This window comes from Pelodiscus sinensis, chromosome 3 (genome assembly GCF_052426305.1).
Source record: "Pelodiscus sinensis isolate ZL-2025 chromosome 3, ASM5242630v1, whole genome shotgun sequence".
NCBI lineage: Eukaryota > Metazoa > Chordata > Testudines > Trionychidae > Pelodiscus > Pelodiscus sinensis.
In genome coordinates, this window is record NC_143054.1 from 111,238,036 (window position 1) to 111,259,828 (window position 21,793).

General features: G+C 39.5%; 1 protein-coding gene across 2 annotated transcripts in view; it reads right to left on the bottom strand.

Moving 5' to 3' along the window:
* Positions 1-21,793, bottom strand: part of RGS17 (regulator of G protein signaling 17) — a 97,198-nt gene that overhangs the window by 7,223 nt on the left and 68,182 nt on the right. The window contains exons 2-3 of one of the 2 annotated variants that reach the window (XM_075923168.2): positions 21,495-21,637; positions 313-390 (exon numbers count right to left, since the gene is read on the bottom strand). In XM_075923168.2, coding sequence (XP_075779283.1) covers positions 313-390; positions 21,495-21,613 — 197 coding nt within the window. In that variant the 5' untranslated portion in view covers positions 21,614-21,637. Of the gene's footprint in view, positions 1-312; positions 403-21,494; positions 21,638-21,793 lie in introns of both variants that reach the window. The other variant, XM_075923167.2, reaches the window with a different exon arrangement.

Below are 21,793 nucleotides of genomic sequence, written 5' to 3' on the forward strand. Positions count from 1 at the left end.
CGTGACAGTTTCTCCAGTTCCAGTTCCAGTTCCTCTTCTCTACATGTGTTTGGGCAGCAACGTTTCACAAGTGTATTTAAACAGTTATTTTTGTAGGTAAGATAGGCCTTCAAATGCCTTTACTCACATTTCAACATCATATCAGATTTTTTTGCCATTTATCCAAAGGTACATCAGGGAACATCAGCTAACTTCCTAAAAGCTTCAAATCAAGTGAGATTTTGATACTACTTACAGACAAGTTAGAAATACAGACATTTGATTTACTGGATACTATTGTGAATACTGGAAAATTTAAAGTGACAAACTTACCATTCCTCTATGACCTGGATACTCTCCATTTTGGTTGTGTGTGTTGGCCTTCCTGCATTGTCCCCTCTATCTTCATTCCTAACAGTGAGGCTGCAATGTAGTACAACACTTTATTTTGTCTAGAGAAAGTTAATTTAAAATAATGACTAAAGCAATACTCTAATTTAAGGGGTTTGTATATATTTAGGGCTACATTTTCCAACGTGATTTAATTCTAGCTCCTAAATTTGAATCCAGTTTTCAGACAGCTGTAGGTCACACATTTTTGCATGCCCCACAATCACATTAGAATGTACAGATGCTATTTGTATATGCAGTTTACTACAAATTAACAGTGATGCATTCAAAGACTGACATAAATTTAGAGGAAAAACTTAAAAAACAACAAATAGTCTGGTAGCACTTTATACACTAACAAAACATGTAAATGGTATCATGAGCTTTTGTGGGCACAGTCCATTTCTTCAGATGTCCAGTCATCCTTCCAAGAGGAAAGGAAGGAAAGAGAGATAGAGAAAAAGGCTATGTTTACACTGCGGAGTTATTTCGGGATGCCGGAAGTATCTCAAAATAATTATTCCGCGTCTTTAAAGCAGCCTGTTATTTCAAAATAGATTTCAAAATAATAGGCGTGCTATTCCAGCATCTCTGTAACCTTCTGTCCACAAAGGTTAAGGGACGTTTTGGAATAGTGCTTTATTTTGAAATTTGGTGCTGTGTGTGGACAGCACCAAATTTCAGAATAAGCTCATTTTGAGGTAAGGGTACAATGTAGACATATCCAGAGAGATTTTATTGGGCACTTTAAAATGCCCCAGCAATGTTGGGGATTCATGAATTCTTTGAGGAACAAGAAAAGAAACAAGATTTTCCCCACATTCAGATGTTTTGTGGTTTCATTAAAAGATTTTGCATATATCTGTCCCTTAGTATTCCTTCCCTCTTTATCCAAATTTGCAAGGACTCTTGGAGTCATTACTGTGAAAACCGACTTTTATTGTTAATGCACTGCCAACCTAGCAAATATGCTAAATGGCATTACACTACATTAAGTGGTAAGCCATTTTGTCTATATGCCAAGTACTATTAGTTTTTCATACCAATAAAATGTATTGGTTTTTCAATAGAAAAACTTCCATTAGCCTTCTGTAATGAATAAGAATAACTACGTTCCTTAAAAACAAACAAAAAAAAATTATCTTTGAAACTAGATGGAAATATAAAAAAATTCTGCAAATATCAGTTATGTTTTGAATCACGTGCTTCATGTTTGTTTGCTCACCTTTCGTTTGCTTTCTATGAACATTCTAGCAAGTGAAATTACTAGCAGGAACATTTACAAAAACAACTAATTGAATACTGGAAGATGCTTACAGAAAGCGAAATTTGAATTACATTAATATTTGCATGGGAAATCTGATTGTAAGTTAGGCTTCGCAACTGGAATATACCATGAGAACAGTCTCTCCAGTGGGAAAAAAATAAACAACCATTATAGCTCAGATTTTGAATATCAAATATCCAAAGTGACCCTGATCATCTTAAGTAGCAGTAAGTATAAAGATTTAAATAAAAAAGTTTATCTCTTTTCTCCTGAATTGAAAACCTTTCACTCACACTTAAGGAGAAATCCAACTCTGAGTCAATATAAATGTAAATAAGGTTTCCCTCCACCCCTGATTCACTCAGGCGCATGATCACTTTTATCATCAGTTTGGCAGAGTTTATAGGTGAACTCAAGGGTGCTTTTAAAAATCCAGAATTTAAAATCCCCAAATAGTGCAGATTACATATTAAGACTTCAACATTACAAAGATAGACACTTTCAAACAAAGCTGCTTGAAATCAGTTGCTTCTTCACTTACCTGCCAAGACCTGAGTTCAGGCCCTTGGTTCTGCTTCCCCTGTTACAGCGTAGAAATGCAGCTCCTATGCTGCTTAAGGTGTTAGGATGTCATCAACTGCTGCAGGAGAAACAACACATCCTGAACTCCGGGGTTGGCACGTAAAAAGCCTTTTCAAGCTCCTCTTGGCCCATTTCTTTAAGAACAGAATATGGACCATCCACTTTTTACGTCTTGTAATCTTTAAGTCCAAGCATGTAACTGCTTAGAGTCAGTTTATACCTGGTTAGAGCACAAAGGTGTTGGAGTTTTGTGTGTGTGTGTGTGTGTGTGTGTGTGTGTGTGTGTGTGTGTGTGTGTGTTTTGTGGTGGGAGCAGTGGGGGTTGGGGAAAAGATACCATAAGAAGCCTCCCTCCTTATGTCATGGCTACTGCTCCATGGTGGAGATACCAAATGGAGACAGGCAGCTCCCAGACAGACTGCACTGGTTGATGTCAGGTGGAAGCACAGAAAGATAGTACCACTGATGTGCTCCCATTGTGCTTCTGTGAGGGAGGGTACTCAAGGCACAATCCCTCCCAAAGCTTCCCTTGGGACAATACAGCTTTGCATCATAGATACAACCTTACTTGCTAAGTAAAGCAAGCTCTTATTAAACAATTTTTAAAAGTAGTGCTGTGACTCACCACATCCTACCCATTCATGCAGTTTGAATCGAAACACTTGTTTAATGGGTAAGGCGTGGAAGATTCAACACAAAGAGAATCAAATGGCCCATCTTTTTTTCTTCTGAGATGTGAGCAGCAGTTAAACCACACTATTAGCTCATGATACCATCTACGTGTTTTGTTAGTCTTTAAGGTGCTGCTAGACTATTTGATGTTTTTTAAGTTTTTCCAGTTACAGGCTAACTCGGCTACTTCTCTGAAGCTTTAGCACACTGATCTCGTCAGCCTGTCTTAAATCACCCATACCCCAGTCTTTAAAGGGGATCTTGCTTACTCGGCTGAGAGGTATCAGACTACTGTTAGTTTAAGTAGATATTTGGGGTTAAATGCTGCTTGCTTTGCTCATGCAAAGCATCTGCTGAAGTATGAGAATCAGGACTGGTTGCTACAGTTGGAAAAAATGAACGGGATAGTGAGTTAGAAAAAGAAATACTGTTCTAGACACCAAAGCTATTATTTATCAAAGCGGTAACTGAGACAGGAGCTCTATGTTTTGTTAAGAGCTTTGGCTTCCAGCATACATCTAGGTAGGTTAAAGAAGGACCAAGAATATTTTGTCATCTGGGATTCTGCAGTTTGGTATTACAGGTTGAACCTCTCAAGTCCTTCGGGTCTAGCAGCATCTGTGGTCCAGTATTATTTTAGTTAGTCAGATATCCACTTATCATGGGTGTGGCCAAGTTTCCCAGAGTCCCATAAAATTTGTTTACCACCACCAGTCCTGGCTCTCAGTGTTCTATGTTGCTATTGAGCTCTAATTCATCCCTTATTGTCTTCTAAAAGCCCAGCAAGTAATGGAAGTGTTGGTAATATTGTTAGACATTATTGACTTCCTGTGGCCCAGCAAATTTTCTGGTTAGGCATCAATCCGGACCCAAGGATCCCAAACTAGAGAGATTCAACCTGTAATATGATGGTATCAAGTACACAACTGGCATTCACCTCATTGTTAATAAATGAAGTTCTATGACAGAATTAGACTTGGAAAACTCAGAAGACTGGAGGGCTCATAGAGTCAGTGGGAACAATTTTTCAGATTCAGTTACTTTAGTGATAAATGAGATAAGTTCACAATAGTTGTTGAATGACATTTTGACAGTCTGTGTTGGAAACAAGTTGTGTTATAGAAAATTGAACAGACTGGAAGTACTGTGGTAGAATAAAACTCAGTTTTACCAAACAACTGATTCTGAGCTTTTAAGAAGAGAAAGTGTGTCGTTTGGATGGTTTTAGCAACAGTGAAACAATAGTGAGCTGAAACACATTGGCCCCTCCCAAATCAGTGGATAGCACCATTAGAGTGTACTGTATTTATTCAAATACATCCAGCTAACCTCCTTGAAAAAAGCGTTGTCTATAGACACAAGTTCTACATACTAAAGTGGCTTCAGAAATAAGGATCTCTTGAAGTGGATAGGTCTGGAGTGCAAAGGGGTATAGAGAGAAATGAAAAGTGCAGTCACTTAATGGATTTTAGTTCCAGTTCATTGCAAAGTTGTGCTCTATGCCTATTTTTAGTTCTTGTTTTATTGTCCTGAAGAAAATACTAAAAACATTGCAAATGGGAGTGACCTTACTCTGGCTTTAAATCCAGCTTTCTGCAAGAGCCATTTTACCAACTGCAAATAATAATATTGAAATCCATGCTCTCATTTGGTACTTCAGGATCTAAACATCAGACTAATCAGACACAGCAGTATACCATGTAAAATAAATTCACAAATTCTAATGCCAGCAAATAACAAATTCAACTTGCCCGGAATTCCTTGTCAGTTATTTTGGATCCACTGTTGGGGAATCCTGGTGTTACAGATGTACATTTAATTTGTTAAGATACTACTTTTGTTAGCATCTATGTTCCGAAATCAAATATTTGTCCTGTCAAGTAATTGTTTTAGTAGGCCAGTGTTGCAAATCAATAGTTTTTATGCCTCATAATGCATTTTGTAGTGATTTCAAAAGAGCCTGACCCATCTAAGAGCACAGATTCCACTAAAAGTCCCTAAAGCTCTTTTGATAATTCCACCAATTGCTTTCAGCCATTCAAAGGTTCCAGAGTGTTTCACAATGATACTTTTGCCCTCCTGAAATACTCAGTAATTTTTTGCTTGATTCTTCTCAAGAAGGTTGCTTTACGGATTATATATTTAAGATGTTCACCTTCTTCCTGGTTAATGTGAAATGACCAGTCAGTATACTAACCTTTAATGAGCACTGAAGGGCCAAACACTGACGTCCATGATCAATTTGTAGTTTATGTGTGTGTGTGTGTTTTGTCTTCCACAATCACTAGTGTGTTATTCAAACAGGCTTGTTATAGCCACCTGCTACAAGACAGCAATTCGGACAGCTAAATATGCATGAACATGCACATCACCACAAAAGGGCAAGTCAGTTTTCAGCATGCAGTTAAGAATCTCCATGATGTTTAGTAAAGCTTTATAACCTTTTAAGGTCACTTTCTACTAGGCAAAACCTAGCAGGTAGCTTGAGGCAGGTTTCATTGTATTAGCATGCAGTTAATTTTGGTTCATGTTTTATGGACAAGCTCTGAAATATAATTTGATTTGCTCTTCTTTTCCCATTGAGGATAATGAGAGGTTGGCAATGGCTTTAAGGAAAATAGGATTATACCTTTATTTCTACATATGAAACTGAAGTATGGTCTCTATTGGCTACTTCCTCACCCTAACAAAACCCACAAAAGCAAGAAGTTTGGTTGAACTGTCTTCCTAAACCTGGGATAAGAAGGGGTAATGTTGCTTTGCATGAGATTCTGTAAATCTTTCAATAAGCTAGCTAAATGATGATATAGGAGAGTTTTAGCCTATACTGTGAATTTCCTTGATTTAGGCATTTTATTTGTTTTAATATGAAATGTTAGTACTGTGTATTTGCTACTGCAGAATAGTCATTGACAATCTATGACAATATAATATGAGTTTAATAAGAATGTAGAGAAAAATATACTTGTTGTTACACATGCATTATCCTAATTAGATAACAGAAACCTATATTATAAGAAACTCTGGTTTTAAGTGGAGCCTTTCATATTCCTAGTATCTCAAATCCATTAACATGTCATTAGATAACGCTGGTATTGCTGCCATGGAGGCAGACTCAGTAAATACGCACCAAGCTGTAGTTAGCAGCCTTAGTATCAGACTATATTTTACTGAAGGAAGTTCAATCAATGCTCTGAAATTCTATCCCTTCCCATCTTAACTATGAATGCCCTAGGGAATCTCTCTGCTACAAAATAGCCAACTATGTGGAAAATGGGCCTCTATTCTGCATAATGGCACCTCTAAGAGCTTAACTCATCTTGCTGCCATGCTGTCAGTTATGAGCCTAGATGCCAATGTGGTACAGCGTCCTGATATTTTGTTCTACTTGCAACTATGTATTTCTTTTTAGGTTTTGAAGTTTTTCTTCCATGTGTCAGTATACTACTACTTTCCAACTTTCTGACTAAGATCAATGTATAGAAAAATACTTGTCTGACAGACTGTATTTACTGAGGGACGACAAATTCTAAATGCTCAATTATTGAGGGACAATCTCTACTCATTGTTATATTTGCTTTGTACAACCAACAATCTGAATAACTTTTCATGAGTGATGTACCCAAATATTTGGGTGCTAAGCCTAAATTGTATCATTAAATGTATTAATCTAAATGTGGGATATTATTGATTATGTTTTTTTTACTTTTAAAGCAAACTTCATTCTTTTGAATTATTTAAGCACTATACCCAGGTGTACCAAAGTTATACCCTCAGCCTGCGTATTATATAATTTTAAAATTAGCTTTAATAAAAATTGAAATTGTGAGTCTTTTTCACGTAATTTACAGTCAGTATGATCATGTTTATATGGAAAGATTTGAATTAAATTGTACATTTTGGGGACCATTTAAACAAAATTTAAATTAAGAAATACCTGTTTCTCCTTGGTCATGGTGGGAGATGATTTTGAGGTCATTGATGACGAGTGTGAACTTGAGGACATACTAAAGTACACAGGCATTTTAAATGTGGGGCTCTCAGAAAGACAAGACCCACTGACCTTGTGTCTGAGGCTCATTCTTAGATCTTGTGACCAATTTAATGTATCTGGCAATAGACAATGCAATACAGCAGGCATTCAGAGAAGCTAATAGTCTTTTCTATAGTCAAATATCCTAGAAAAGGATGGCATCTAGAGCCTCTTTCAGACTAATTTTAAGCAAAAGCTGATCCTGCAGCTGGTAAAATGGCTAGTGATACAAAACTATCCACAAGGGGGCTTTACTAAACCCTGTTTATTTCCTAGTTGTCTTTTTTGTTCTCAGAACTTCAAAAATTTTTTCCTGTGATCTCCATTGTAAAGAAATCACATTGCTTTCATATGATATTTACAACATAAAATATTAAATATGTATTTTGGAAACTTTTAGTCTTCTCTCAGAAAAGATGTCCTAGATTTTAGTCTTAAATGTGGAGTGCGCTTTACGAAACCTGCTACTAAAGAAGAAGTGTGCAGTACCCACGAAAGCTCATGATACCATCTACATGTTTTGTAAGTCTTTAAAGTGCTACCAGACTATTTGGTTTTTTTTAAAAGTTTTTACTGCTATCTGGTGAGCTAAATCTTCTTACCACCTATTTTTAATGGAATTATTCTGATTCTATTTCACTGCAGCAGAGCTAGCCTCTGGTTTATGCCTTTGGCAAATAGAAGATTTAAAACCTTAACCTGATCTCCATTCCACCAACTCACGCAAAATTCTACTTGTCTACTGTCAGTTTCATTTCTTCCTCCAAAAGACTATTGCTCTTTATATTCATTTGTATGCAGTGGGTACATGTAGTTTTTAGTTTTAGTTTAGTAGTTTAGTTTTTAGTTTTAGAATTGATTGCCTCAATTCTAACATAATTGGTATATCTGAAAGGCAGAAAGGCACCTGTTGTCTAGGCCTCAGAGGACTAGGCAGGACACTAATTAAAGGGACAACAATGAGTTTTTTGGAGCTGTCTTTTGGCAGGTGACTTTAAGTACACACTGGGCCCCAGTTCTCTGCTGCCTTACATACACTTCATATAAGATACCTACATTTGCTTTGCACAGGTGTGAGTGACTATCCAAGGTATAAGGCAGGGGAGCCCATTAGGAAGTTGCCAAAGTCACGATGAGAGCTAGCTTTGCTAAATCAATCTACTTATTTTCCTTAGATTTAGCTACTCTCTTGTTGCTTCTTTCACAATGGGGAGAGAAATGTTCTTGCTAAACATTCATAGCTTTATTCAAAGGCATAATTAAGTTTCTTTAAAACAGATTCCTATTATGAGATTGAAGAGCACACTTCCTTAATAAATTAAGAAAGTGGTTAAAGTGGTTTTTCATAGCATTGCATTATATTTTGTTATGATTTTAAAATAGCAGATTAAATGGTTAAGTGAAAACCACAGTCTTCAGCTTCCAGAAATACAGACTGAAACCTCACATAGGATGCCTATAGAAAGGATCATTTAAGATAGCTACCTTACAACATAGGACAAATAGTCTCTAGTAAGAGAGAGGTTCAAGACTGGATAATAGCAGAGGTGTTGCTCTTGGGACTGAGGTACCTGGGAAGTTAAGTATGAGTGCCAGTACTATTTTCAGATCAAATTAGGGATTTTACCTAAGTTCCCTCTAGAGTGTGTGCTTGTGTGGGCACACAGAGAGAATTTTAGTCCCGCCCACCTCCTTAGCAGAGCTGTGCAGCAGCATGCTGGTGCAAGGTTAGCTGCTGTGCTTGTGTGGGCTCAGTGGGGGTGGGAGCTCAGCTGGGCAGCTCTCTGGCTGGAGCTGGGGCCAGGGCTGTGTGGCGGCTGCCCACAGCAGGGCTATGTGGCGGGCAGCTGCCCTGTGTGCTGGAGTTGGAGCCAGGGGTGTGGTGTGGCTGCTTCTGAGGCAGAACGAAAGGCTGACTCAATCTTTGAGATGTCGAGGGCACCCGATAGAGAGTGGTAGTATCAGTCCCTATATTTCATGGCTTATAGCCACAAATGCTGCCATCTGGCCATGTTTTTGTATTTTGGAATCATATTAAGATGACTAGACAAGACTGTCATCTCTTTTTTTTCTGCCTTAATGAGTAACTGGCCTATTTTTAGCAGAAGATGGAGAATCTTCTGGGTTTTATCTTCTAGGAATCAGCCTTCAGAGACTTATTTCCATGATCTAGCCTTGTTTTTATTTGAAAGCCTTAGACATTTATTCCTCTTTTAACTGACATTTCAACCCAATTTGGAATAATACATGGTTATAAGATAAACCTTTATCAGTTGGAAGTTATTCTAACAAATTGGCTGGAGCTAGTATCTTTTTCTTTCCAGTTAGGAACCAGTGTCTTATTTGGATAAGAATTTCTCCTGATAGAAATGTAATGTCCTTTCATATGCCACCGCTGAATAAAATTGAAAACTTACAAAATTTCCCCTTGCTCCATTGAATTACATTATACAGAGTGTCCCCATTTTATTTTCAACTTAGGCCTATGTTAAGTATCCCTTTGCAGTAGTTTTGTGTTTTTTCCAGAGTCTGAAGTCAACACGACTTTTTGTAGCTACACAAATGCCAGATCTGAAAAGAGAAGACAACGCTTCTTCACAGGATGTTCTGGACTGACATGAGACCAATACTCCGACCCACTGAACCTCACATAAACTCCATTGTGAGCAGGACTCAGGTGCCTTAGTTCTCCAGTTCCTTTTCCAGCAACACAGCCTTGCTCATCTGTCCTGACAGCGGAAAGTCCACCCGTGGCAAGACTCTAAACCTTTAAAGCTTCTCACAACCTGTGATTCCGAACACTGGAGCTGAATGCCATTACCCAGAAGGTAGGTGAGGTTGGCTGTGAAAAGGGAGGGCAAAGATGCCAGCTGAATCAGCACACCTCCCTAAGGGTCTTCAGACTGCTCCCTTTTAATGGAGGGGATACCTCCACTACTTGCTTCCTACTTTGGGATGAATTTCTCCTCAAGGTGAGCTTCCCCTAGATGTACAAGTGGTGTTGCAACAGGTTGGAATTCAAGATCATTTTCTAAAATTAATTGGGTGTGTGGATTAATAAGATTAAGGCTCATGTGTTCCCACATAGTTACTCCTCAAACCAAGAGGATTGTGGGTCTGATTTTTTTGCACTCCAATTTTTCAGCAATTTACAACTTTTTGTTCGAAATGCAACCAACAGATTTACATTGTGGAGGATTACAACTCTCCCTCTTACTTTCTGGGACTTAGATATCAGAACGATGAGGGTTCTGAATTTAATACTACTGTATATATGAAGGTCTTTCCATTTTGTTTTATGAAACTTCAGTTTAAAATATGGACTGTCTGCTAATTCTACACATTTAGGTTTTTCCCTTCAGCCCATTCTTCTGGGGTTACCACTGATGGGCAAGTCACAATCAGTGTTCCCTCTAAGCTAAACGCTTGGGCAGCTGCTCAGGAAAGATTCAAATGCTGCCCAGCTGATTAGCAGGGCACTCACAGCTGGCACCAGCTGGCAGCATATGTTTGTCTTGGTGGTGCACATCTGCACATGCCTTAGTGTACATAAAATTCATTCTTCACATGGTTGGAAAAAATGAGAAGGAATATTAGTCACAATATATACAGACATGAACTCAATGCATCTCAGAACTAACCTGAACTTTTGAGGATAGAAAAAAGTAGGTTAACATTTCAGTAATACACTTCTCCCTTACACTAACAACTGGCCAATAACAGTGCAACAATTCTGTATGATACTAGAGTAGACTGCCAATACCAGGTATGAGCGAGATGCCTATTCTGAATTCTCTAATTAATCTGAATCAAATCTCAAGTTCACAAGAGAAATGGCTGAACATAAGCTGCGGTTTTAAATACCCACAAACTTCACCCTCCAAAACTCCCAAACCAAATACAATGAAACCATTGTTATCCGGCACTCTGTTAACCAGAAAACTTTGTTAACCGCCATTTCCTCCAGCCACAATACTGTCACATCTTCAGGCGCACAGGCCTGGCTTGGTTTACCATGATTGGCTTAACATTTTTTTATTTAAGAAGTACTAATAATCTTTAACTCAAAATAGAAATGTGAGACCAACTGTCTCACACTACAAAACTACCAATATTAAAAACTTGAGTTTTACTGTTATTGTCCATTGTTTTTTCCTAGGTTGATGGGACCCTCAGATAACCAGAATTTTTAGATATCTGGAACGCCCTAATCCCCGAGCATGCTGGATAACACAGGTTTTACTGTAACTCACCCTTGTTCTGAAATTATGGTAGAAAAGTTAATTAAATACAGGTTAGATCTCCGTGGTCCAGCACCCTCGGGATCTGACTGGACCCAGCTGAGGGATTTTGCCAGACCAGAAGAGGTCATATCTGGCCCCCCTATTACTGCTTTCCCCCCCCAGTGATAGACTTGCAACAGGCCCTGCTGCCTGCTGCTCCCTCCCCGCCCTTGCCTGCCATGCCAGGCAACCCAGCTCACAGTGCGTCAGGTTCCCACTCCACTGAGCAGCCCAGCTGGGGCACGCCGGGCAGCCTAGCTGAGTAGCCCCACTGCAGCGCGCCACTCCCAGCTCCTCCAGGAAGCTCCACTGCAGTGTGCTGAGCTTATGGCCCCTCTGGCAGCCCAGTTGGGATGCACTGAGCAGCCTAGCTGACTAGCCCCACTGTGGCATGCTGGGCTCACAACCCAGCCGGGAATTCCCAGCTTCTCAGCTGTGGGGATCTAAGCTCCTGGCCCCACAGGCAGCTCATTGCCATCAGCCTGCAACCCTGCAAGTCCACAGGACTCCTAGGCACCAGCACTCCATCAGGATTCTCTGGTCCTGGAACATCCGTGGTCATGCTGGACCACAGATGTTGCCGAACCAGAGAGTCTCAGTTTACAAAGGTTCAACCTGTAGTTATTAAATGCACTCAGGACCCAATTTAACATTGACCCACACTTGTATAATCATTTATACAAGCACAGAGTGGGTATGAAGTGCTACAAGCCAGAATGGTACCATTTTCCATCCACTTTACATTGGTGTAAGTGGATATATAAGATGCTGGGCAAAGATCTGTCTGTTTCTTGGTTGTTACTTTTGAAGTTCTTCAGCCAGATTTCTCTCAAATTGCACATGAGGAGAAGTCTTTGTTAATCTCAGCCTACTAATTGCTGGAAGTTTGCCCTTCTCATTAAAACAGAACACAATCTGGCACAATATATCAGGCAGGGTCTTGGCCCAGAGGTTTGCAAGGCAGATTGCAATGCCCTGGGAGAATTGTGTAAACAAGAGTGCACAGAGCCACCTGTTTCCAACTTCATAAGACTCCAGTACAACTTTATTTTTAGATGTTATACTGTAGGAGGATGGATTTTTCCCTCTATTCTGTTTTCCTGTTGAATTACCAGGTAATCAATCAATCAATCAATCAATCAATCAATCAATCAATCAATCAAATCTTTCTCTCTTTCTTTACTCTAACCGTCATAATGTCTTCTTTTTGTTTGCCCAAATGCTAAAAGTTATGTTTTCCAATTTTAAGTAGCTTGGAGCATAGATGCTGACTTTCAAAAGGAGGGGTGCATGACCCCTGGCTCTGTCCCCTGTCTCCTTTCCCCTGCATCCCTAAAGTTGTACCTCACTTCTTCCCACTCCCACTCCAACCGTGCCCCCCTCTTCCCACTCCTGCTCCTCCTCTTCCTGCCCTGTTCTGTCTTCTCCTGCTTGAACGTGCCATGTCCTTGCTCCTCCCGTCCCTCATCCCCAAAGCCTCCCAAATGCTGTGAAACAGCAAATTGTGGCAGGCAGGAAACTCATGGAGGGATGGAGAAGCGCTGATCTTCAGGGTGCACCGGCGAGTGGGAGGCAATGGAAGGAAGAGGGTAGCTGATATGGTGGCTGCTGGTAGGTGCTCAACACCCACCAATTTTTCCCCAGCAGTAACCATATTGGCTCCCCTCCTCCCTCCAGTGTCTCCTACTCGCCAGTGCATCATGCAGATCAGCGCTTCCCCATCCCTCCTTGGGTCTTCTGAGCCCCAGAGCACCCATGGGGTCAGCACTGATATGTTGAAGAACCTTGAGTGGGGTCACTTTTCAGAACTAAGTAGTTCAATCTCTGCACTGTCTCCTCAGTCTTGTGATGCCAAAGGAGAATGTTTATTAGTTCTGTCTAGTGACCAAGAAACTTTGTGTTAATGGACCCAAAGAGACATACAGTAATACATAATTTTCTGCATAATGTGGAAATTAGGCCCAGATGGTGAGTTTTTATTTAGATTTGACTGGTTTCATTGAGAAGGAAGCTCAGATATACTCCCTCCTTGTTACTCTGGCACAAATCTAGCTAGACTGGCCCATGGAGGTAAGAAACATAAATTAGCCAGTTAAGCCCATGATGATGCAGAATTAATTAAGAGAGGTGTTTCCATCATGGTATGAAACAGACCTCATCAAAAAATGGAAAAAAAGAACTGTGAACTATTTTGTTTGTTTAGCAGGGTTTGAAATGGATCCCTTCTCACCTTTCCCCTTTCCACTAGTGTAATAAAATGGAGTACTGCCATAATTTATTTTCCATTCGAATTCTCCAAAGTAAGAAATGTTGATATTAAGGCTGCCTTTTCCTTCTTCCAGAAGAGGAATGCTTGAGAGATGCTTTCAGAAACTGGGAGTTTATATCAGCCATCAGAAACAAGGAAGGTTTTAAAAGACTAAAATCATACAATACTAGAACTAGAAGGAACCTAGATAGGTTATTATGTCCAGTCTGTTGCAGGACCCAAGCACCATCCAGATCATCCCTGACAGATGCTTGTCTAACCTGCTCTCGAAAATCTCCAGTGATGGAGATTCCACGATCTCCCTAGGCAATTTATTCTATTCTTAACCACCCTGACAGTTAATATGTTTTTCCTAATGTCCAACCTAAACTTCCCTTGCTGCAATTTCAGTCCATTGCTTCTTATCCTATCATCAGAGGTTAAAATGAATAATTGTTCTCCCTCTTCCTTGTAACAACCTTATAGGTGCTTGAAAGCTGCTATGTCCCTCCTTAGTCTTCTCTATTCCAGACTAAACAAACCCAGTTATTTCCATCTTCTCAAAAAATGAGGAGTAACGTTAGTTCGAACCAAGGGATTTGATTCAAACTAACGTGTCCCGGCGCGTACTTCCTGGTTCGAATCAGCTGTTAAATGGAGTAATGCGCCAGCGAGATCATGCTAATGAAGTGCAGGATATTTAAATCCCCACTTCATTGGCAATTTCGGTCGCCTACATTTGTATCCCTAGCGCGAACTAGGGAGCAAGTGTAGACATACCCTTGTATGTTAAGACATGCTAGCTACTGTACATTTGAGAACACAGCAAGTTTGCCCACAAAGAAACATTATCTATCCAAGAAGACAGACAATCCTTGCTGGGGATTCCATACTAAGAAGAATCAAGTGAACATTTTGCAAGAGACAGACTTGCAACTGGATGATGTGCTGTTTTCCTTGAGCCAAGGCAAGAGGTATCATTATAAGATTGGAAGGGTTTTTGGATACAAAGGGAAAGGGTCCATGTGTGATGGATCCTATCAGCACTGACGACACTGCATCATGGAATAGGTCTGGGATGACAGAGGACTTCAGGGAAGGATGCTGAAGAAAGATATTATACAAACGATCTCTGGGTGATCCTTCCTGTCCTGTAAGTGAATGAAGACAGAGGACAGAAGATGTGGGAAGAGAACTACTGACTAGGAAAGTGCTGTAGGGTTCTGAGCTTTGATTTTGTAGATCATTGGCCCCTCTTTTACTGAGGTGGAAGCCATCCAAACTATACAGTACCCTCCCTCCTAGAAAGTGGACCAATCTCCTCAGGAACAAGCTAACTAGGGTAGTCAGAAGGGCAATATATAAACAACAAAGGTGACAGTTAAAAAAAAAAAAAAGCTCAGAAGTAGCATAAAATGAGATGTTAAAAACAAAATTAACAAAGGAACCAAAAGGACATGAGAAGATACTTTTTAATTTCCTTCATACCAGTGCTAGGAGCCTGAATAACAAAGAAGAGGAACTGGAAATGCTCATTTAGTTCAATCTAGATAGTATCATCAAAACCTGGTGAGATAACTCACATGACTGGAATGTTGTAAAAGGGGAGGAGGAGAGACATGTCAAAAGCAGCATAATCTGTTTCCAAGTCACTGATTACTCAGAAGGAAATGATCTTGAATGCTTATGGAACAATATCCTAACAAATAAAGTACCAGAAGGGATGCTGCTAGAGACCATCAAATCAGAGTAGTGAAGAAAACGACCACCTGCTTATGCACCTATCTATCAAGTGTAGGGAAAAAAGCTACATGATCAGGAGGCGGGAGGAGAAAGGGCTTCAATCTCAGTGACATATATGATAACAGTGACATATATGCTGCCAGTATTAAACCATCCTTGAAATTTCTGAATATTATAAATGACTATTTCATAACTCAAAAAGCTTTGCATTCAACAAGGGTGATTTCTGTATTAGATCTTGTGTTGACAGATGTAGAGAAATTGATTATAGAATTAAACATAAATGGTAGTTTAGATATGTGATCATAAGTTGATCATATTTCCAATGGGCAAACTGAATAAAGTTCAAACCGATTACATATCTTTGGTATTTTAAAATGGCCAATTTCACTAAGCTGACAAGAATTATGAGCTAAATCAACTTAGAGGAGGAATCCAAAAGAGAAAAATTAATGATAATTGGGAATTGTTGAATAACAGTTTACTAGATGCCCAACATTATAATTATATAATTAAGGGAAAATGCCATATTGGTTAAAAACATGCAACTGGTTTAGAGGAGAAGTAAAGGCAGAGATCCAAACTCATAAACTCAATAGCCTATATATACATAACACAAATGGATGAAAGAGAAAATTGATAGTAATGAAGGTAAATAAGGAGCGAGGAATTGAAAAATTGATATGGAATCAGAGAACTATAAATATACATAATTGCCCAGCGGAATTAATGACTATAAGGAGTTTTCTTAAAGAATATTGTGAACTTAAAGACTCCTACCAATTGTATTGCTCCATTACTACATGGAAATGGTAGAATTACCAATAATAATACAGAAAAGGCAGAACTGTTCAATAAATATTTCTGTTGAATATTTTTGGGAAAAACAGATGATGAAGTTACATCATGTGAGAAGACTCTTTCCATTTCAATATTAACTTTGGAGGACATTAAACAGCAGCTACTAATATTGAATGTTTTTAAATAATCACATTTAGGTAATTTGCACTCAAGAGTTTTAGAAGAGTTGGACGATGATTTCACCAGACAGCTAACATTGATTTAAATAAGTCTTGGAACACTGGGGTAATTCTATAGGACTGGAAGAGAACTAATGTTACACCAATATTATGAAGGGTAAATGGGATGACCCAGTAATTATAGGTTTGTCAGTCTGACACTGATCCTAGACAAGATAATGGAATGGAAGATAGAATACTTGATTAATAGATTAAAGGAAGGTAAAAGAGCAGATGCCAATCAACACTGATTTATGGGAAATAGATCTTTTTTATGATATTACAAGTTTGGTTAATAAAGGTGACAGTGTTGATATAATATACTTAAACTTCTGTAACTTGTTACTGCACATTTTCATTGACAAATTAAAACAAATACAAAATGAACATGACACATAGATGAAAAATTGGCTAACACATGGCTCTCAAAATGTAATTGTAAATGGGGAATCATAATCAGATTGATTTATTTCTAGTGGTATCCCACAGGGATGAGTTCTTGGCCCTGTGTTATTTAACATTTTTACTAGGGCCTTGAAGAAAACATAAAATCACTACTAATAAAGGTTGCAGATGACACAAAATTTGGGGCAGTGGCAAATAATCAAGAGGACAGGTCACTGATATAGAGAGATCCGGATTGCATGGTAAGCTCTATGTAAGCAAACTACACATCTGAATGTGGCTAACTGTAAATGTATCCATTTAGGATTAAAGAACCTAGCTTGAGTCCAGCAAATATGCAGATGTCCACTTTATATCTGTGGGCCATTTCTGTGGGCAGCAGTGCAGCTGTGGATACAATTTTTTTTTGTATCCATGCAGGATTCTTATGGTAAGAGCAGACTGGCCTCAATTCTCTACCTGACCTGGGCGGAGAGCCTGAGGAGTAGTGAAACTGGACAGAGAGGCTCGGAGCAAGGACACTGGGTGGTGGCTTGCTCAGGACTCCTGCTCAGGGCAGGTGGAGGGTCCATCACAGTTTCCCACAGCTGCCAGTGCAGCTCCTCCTGAGCAAGTGTGGGAAGTGACCTAAACAGCTACCAGGGAGCGTCACAGATCAGCCCCTCCTCACTGGCCAGGCCAGTGTGAAGTCCAGCCTGGGAACCAGGAAGGACCCTCCACTTGCCTGCAGTGTAAGAGAGGAGGGGTCTGAAAGCAGCTCCGAATCATGTCCCCACTCCCCAGAGCTCCTCATGGGGCAGAGACAGGTGCAGGCTCCATGACTCTGTGACAGCTCCCCACAGCTGCCCATGCAGGTGTCCCTGACAAGGTTCTGGAGGGGATTGGGGCCTCAGCCTGGCCCCTGGTATAGTGCCCTGGAAATCTGCAGATAATTTTTTCAGATCACAGATTGAATACAGATACACATTTGGGTATCCTCAAAGGCTTCTAAACACAGGACATACTTACATAATGAGGGACACTTTTTCTGGGAAACTGACTGAAAGGATCATATGAATAATCAGCTGTACATGAGCTCCTAGTGTGATACTGTGGCCAAAAGGGCTAAGGCAATCCTTGGATGCATAAGCAAGGGAATCGCAAATTGGAGCAGATTATCTCGATTTGGCACTGGTGCTGCTGCTGCTGGAATACTACGTCCATTTCCGGTATTGAGAACTGAAGTTAGAGAAGATTCTGAGAAGAGCCATGAGAATGCTAAAGGGTTAGAAAATATCCTTACAGTGGTAGATTCAAGGAGCTCACTCTGTTTAGCTTAACAAAGAGAAGGTTAAGGGATGACTTGGTTACAGTCTACCAGTACCTCCATAGGTGGTTATTTAATGATGGGCTCTTCATTCTAATAGAGACAGGTGTACAATGATCCAATGGCTAGAAGCTGGAACTAAACAAATCCAGACTGGAAATAAAAACGTGAATTTTTAACAGTGAGAATAATTAACCACTGGGGCTACGTCTACACTGGCCCCTTCTCTGGAAGAGGCATGCTAATTTCTAACTTTGGAATAGGGAAATCCGCGGGGAATTTAAATATCCCCCGCGGGATTTAAATAAAGATGGCCGCCGCTTTTTTCCGGCTTGGGGAAAAGCCGGAAAAGAGCATCCAGACTGGTGCTTGAAAGTAGGAATAAGAGATCCTCCAGAAAAGGGCTTTATTCCGGAGGATCACGCCAGTCTGGACGCTCTTTTCCGGCTTTTCCCCAAGCCGGAAAAAAAGCGGCGGCCATCTTTATTTAAATCCCCCGGGGGATATTTAAATCCCCCGCGGATTTCCCTATTCCAAAGTTAGAAATTAGCATGCCTCTTCCGGAGAAGGGGCCAGTGTAGACACAGCCTGGAAGTCTTCACCAAAGGCTGTGGTACTTTCTACATTACCAGCAATTTTCAAATCAACCCCAGATTCCTTTTTTTAAAGAGATATTCTAGTTCAAAAGAAATTATTTTGGGGCACTTCTATCGCCTGTGCTGTATAGGAGGCCAGATGAGATGATCACAATGGTCCATTTTAGTTTTGCAATCAATTAATGTGCTTTTACCTGTAGCAAAATGATTAATGGAAAGGGACCATTTCTCTCCCCCTCTTTCTCTAACAGCACTGAGACCCAGCACTGTTTTGTCCTTCTAAATGGAGCACGTTTACTATCACTAGACCTCCAGTGCTACTGGAAAGAGCTTTCAAAATTAACTGATGTCACTTATTTTAAAAATAAATAGTTTAAAAAATATAACCCGAAAGATAGACTGCACATTAATAGCTAATCATTCTAATAAGGTACATGAAATAGCTTTCTGAACAAAGACCTAATGCTGGCAACAAGTTCTCTATTAGGAAAGATATTATTTCCACAAACAAAGGTGTGGGTATTTGACTAAGTTGCTATGTAAACAGAGTCTTAATCCTCATTTGATGTTAACACTGGGTGGAATGAAAGAAAACTGAAATATCACATGACTTGCTAGGATATTTTTAGAACTGTAATGACTTGTCCAGAGTTGTCAGCTAATGAACTAGCACCTTGAACAGATACAGTGTTGTTATTGACAAACGTGAAAGCATTTAGTGTAAGCTGCACAAGTCTTGCTCTGAGGCAGGCAAGCATTATATTTATTTTTAATAGCAAGGAGATTGAGGCACAGAGAGAGCACGTGACCTGGCTTGTCTAATGTCACACATAGTGCTGGCCAGAGCTAGAAATAGTCAATAGTGTAGGTGCTGGCAGGCTCTGTTAGAGCATTGTCACCAGTAATGAACCCGACAATGCCTCCATAAAGGCATTTGGTAAGATTCAGAATACTCCCAATAGAACTGGGGAGAGTATAGGTAGATTTAAGGCCAGCAGAGTCTGTTATGACAATCTAATATGACTTCCTGCACAACATGGCTTCAGGTAACTTCTTGCCTATAACAATAATCAGCATGTTAGGCTTCTCGTGCAGATTTTTTTGTATATAAACACCATTAGAGAAAGTGAATGAGGGAAAGAAAGTAGCATGCTTACTCCTTGTAAACAAGCTCACATGACAAATTCCACACCAAAATAAATATTTCATTTTTATTCAAGTTCTAAATGGGCCAAAATTACCTGTCAGTAATAACTCTCTCTCAACTTGGCCCTTTCCCCCCACCAATCTTCCCCACGCTTTAATCACAGAAATCAGAAGTTAGAGGTCGGCGGCTCATTAGGTCATCATTTTTCCAGCGCAAAATCTATTTTTGCCATTATATTTTCCAGTTTTGTACAGTTTAATTTTAAGAGTCACAAGCAATGGCATTTCCATTACATCTCTCAGACTAGTCTATTAGACTTTACTTTTAAGACAGAAAATAGGCTTACCCTGACAGGGTTCTTCATGTACCATCAAGTCCATATTAAGAAAAAAAGTCAGGATATCATCAAAAATAAATAGTTTTACAAAAGTGGTTGAGAGTACACTCCACTTTTTAATGCAACGTTGAATCGTATCCAGACGGACTGTGCACAAGCTATTCAAAAGTATGGGAAGTGCATACCATCCTGAGTGCCCTCCAAGGGAAACAGCTCTAAGAATGTGTGAGAAGAACTGATTATTCAACTATTTATCCCAGTGCAGACTTTCAAGATCCATAAATTGATCATTATGGCCCTGCATACTCTTTACACAGGCCAGAGGAGAGCAGAAGCAGCACAGTGTTTGTTTTCACATTTAAGACCCTTCCACACACTCTGTGTTGTATGGAGTTAGTCTATAGCATGAACCAAGATAGCTTCCTAATAGCATGTCCTCACTCACTCTTTCTTGCTCTCAGGGATCTTCTGCTTCTGTGAAAGCTGGAAGTTTGTGCCATTCTGCTACTGCTCCCGTGCAAAGAGGAGGACATGGCAGGGAAGGGGTTTAGAAGAGACTGTTCCATTGGGATGTTTGGTATCCTCTGAAGTGCATTTTTAGATGCAGGAAAAGGAGCAGATGGCTAACAAGTGTAAAATCGGACTGATGTACACAGAATGGATATTCCAAAAAAGACTCAGCTGATTATATTTTTGCTATGTAATAAGCATGCATAGATAGGCCCTGAACAATTCTGCAAGAAGCTTTATGCTACTTTAGGACTAGCCATATGTGTAAAATTAAGCATGTACGGTATATAAGTTGGAGCCTTCTATATTATGGCAACAGACATCTCTGACATACATCTTAGAGAAATGATTAATTTGAAGTTATTTTGAAACAAAACTTCATATTTAACTCCTCCATTAGCAAGAGCTGAGTAGTAATGACTTTCCCCACTAAAATAGTGCTTTTTGCTTGTTAAAAGATCATAGCAGAAATAGATTTTTTATGCTCTTAGATTGCAGAATTTAGTTAACAGTTTATTTATTCAACAACTAAATAGCTACAGCAATATATAGTTCTCATTTCTGTCCATTTACCTCCCAATGAATGCAAAGATAAAGTATGTTGAAACATTTCTTAGAGTTTGGAAGGAACCCTTTAAACACTAAAAATACAGACTGAAACAAAGAATGTCTTAAATATAAAATTACGGCATTTTCAAGATCTGCCTATGTGAGTTTTACACCTGCTACTTCCCCATTTTATAATGGTAACTTTAGAAAGGGGCCAAAATTAAAGTCATATTTTCCAGGCCTGCTCCCTTATCGATTACACAAAAGGTACAGAAAGAGCAGAAAAGTATTTGGTAAAATTCTTATGTAGAAACAAAGTGTGACTTTCAGCAGTGTGACTCTCAGAGAACTCCTTACATTCCCAGCAACTGGCAGTTTTCATTGTTTACCTGTGCTCGATATGATACCAAGTACATTACAGGACATACCATGAGCAGCTGCAACAACAGCACCAACAAAAGCAACATGTGTTGTTGGGCCTTTGGTTTCCAGGTGCTTGAGACACAGCAGATGTTCCTTCATTTTGTGACTGTTGCCTTTTTCTCATTTCAGCTACTTCAGTACCCAGAGACTACAAGAACACAGACAAAAGAGATTTACAGAATTACTACAGACAAATATGAAATACAATCACATTTTCTACATTAATTTTATTAAGTCTCTCTAATTCAAATGAGTGCATCTAGACCTAAAAACTAATTCGAATTAGCGTTTTGCTAATTCGAAA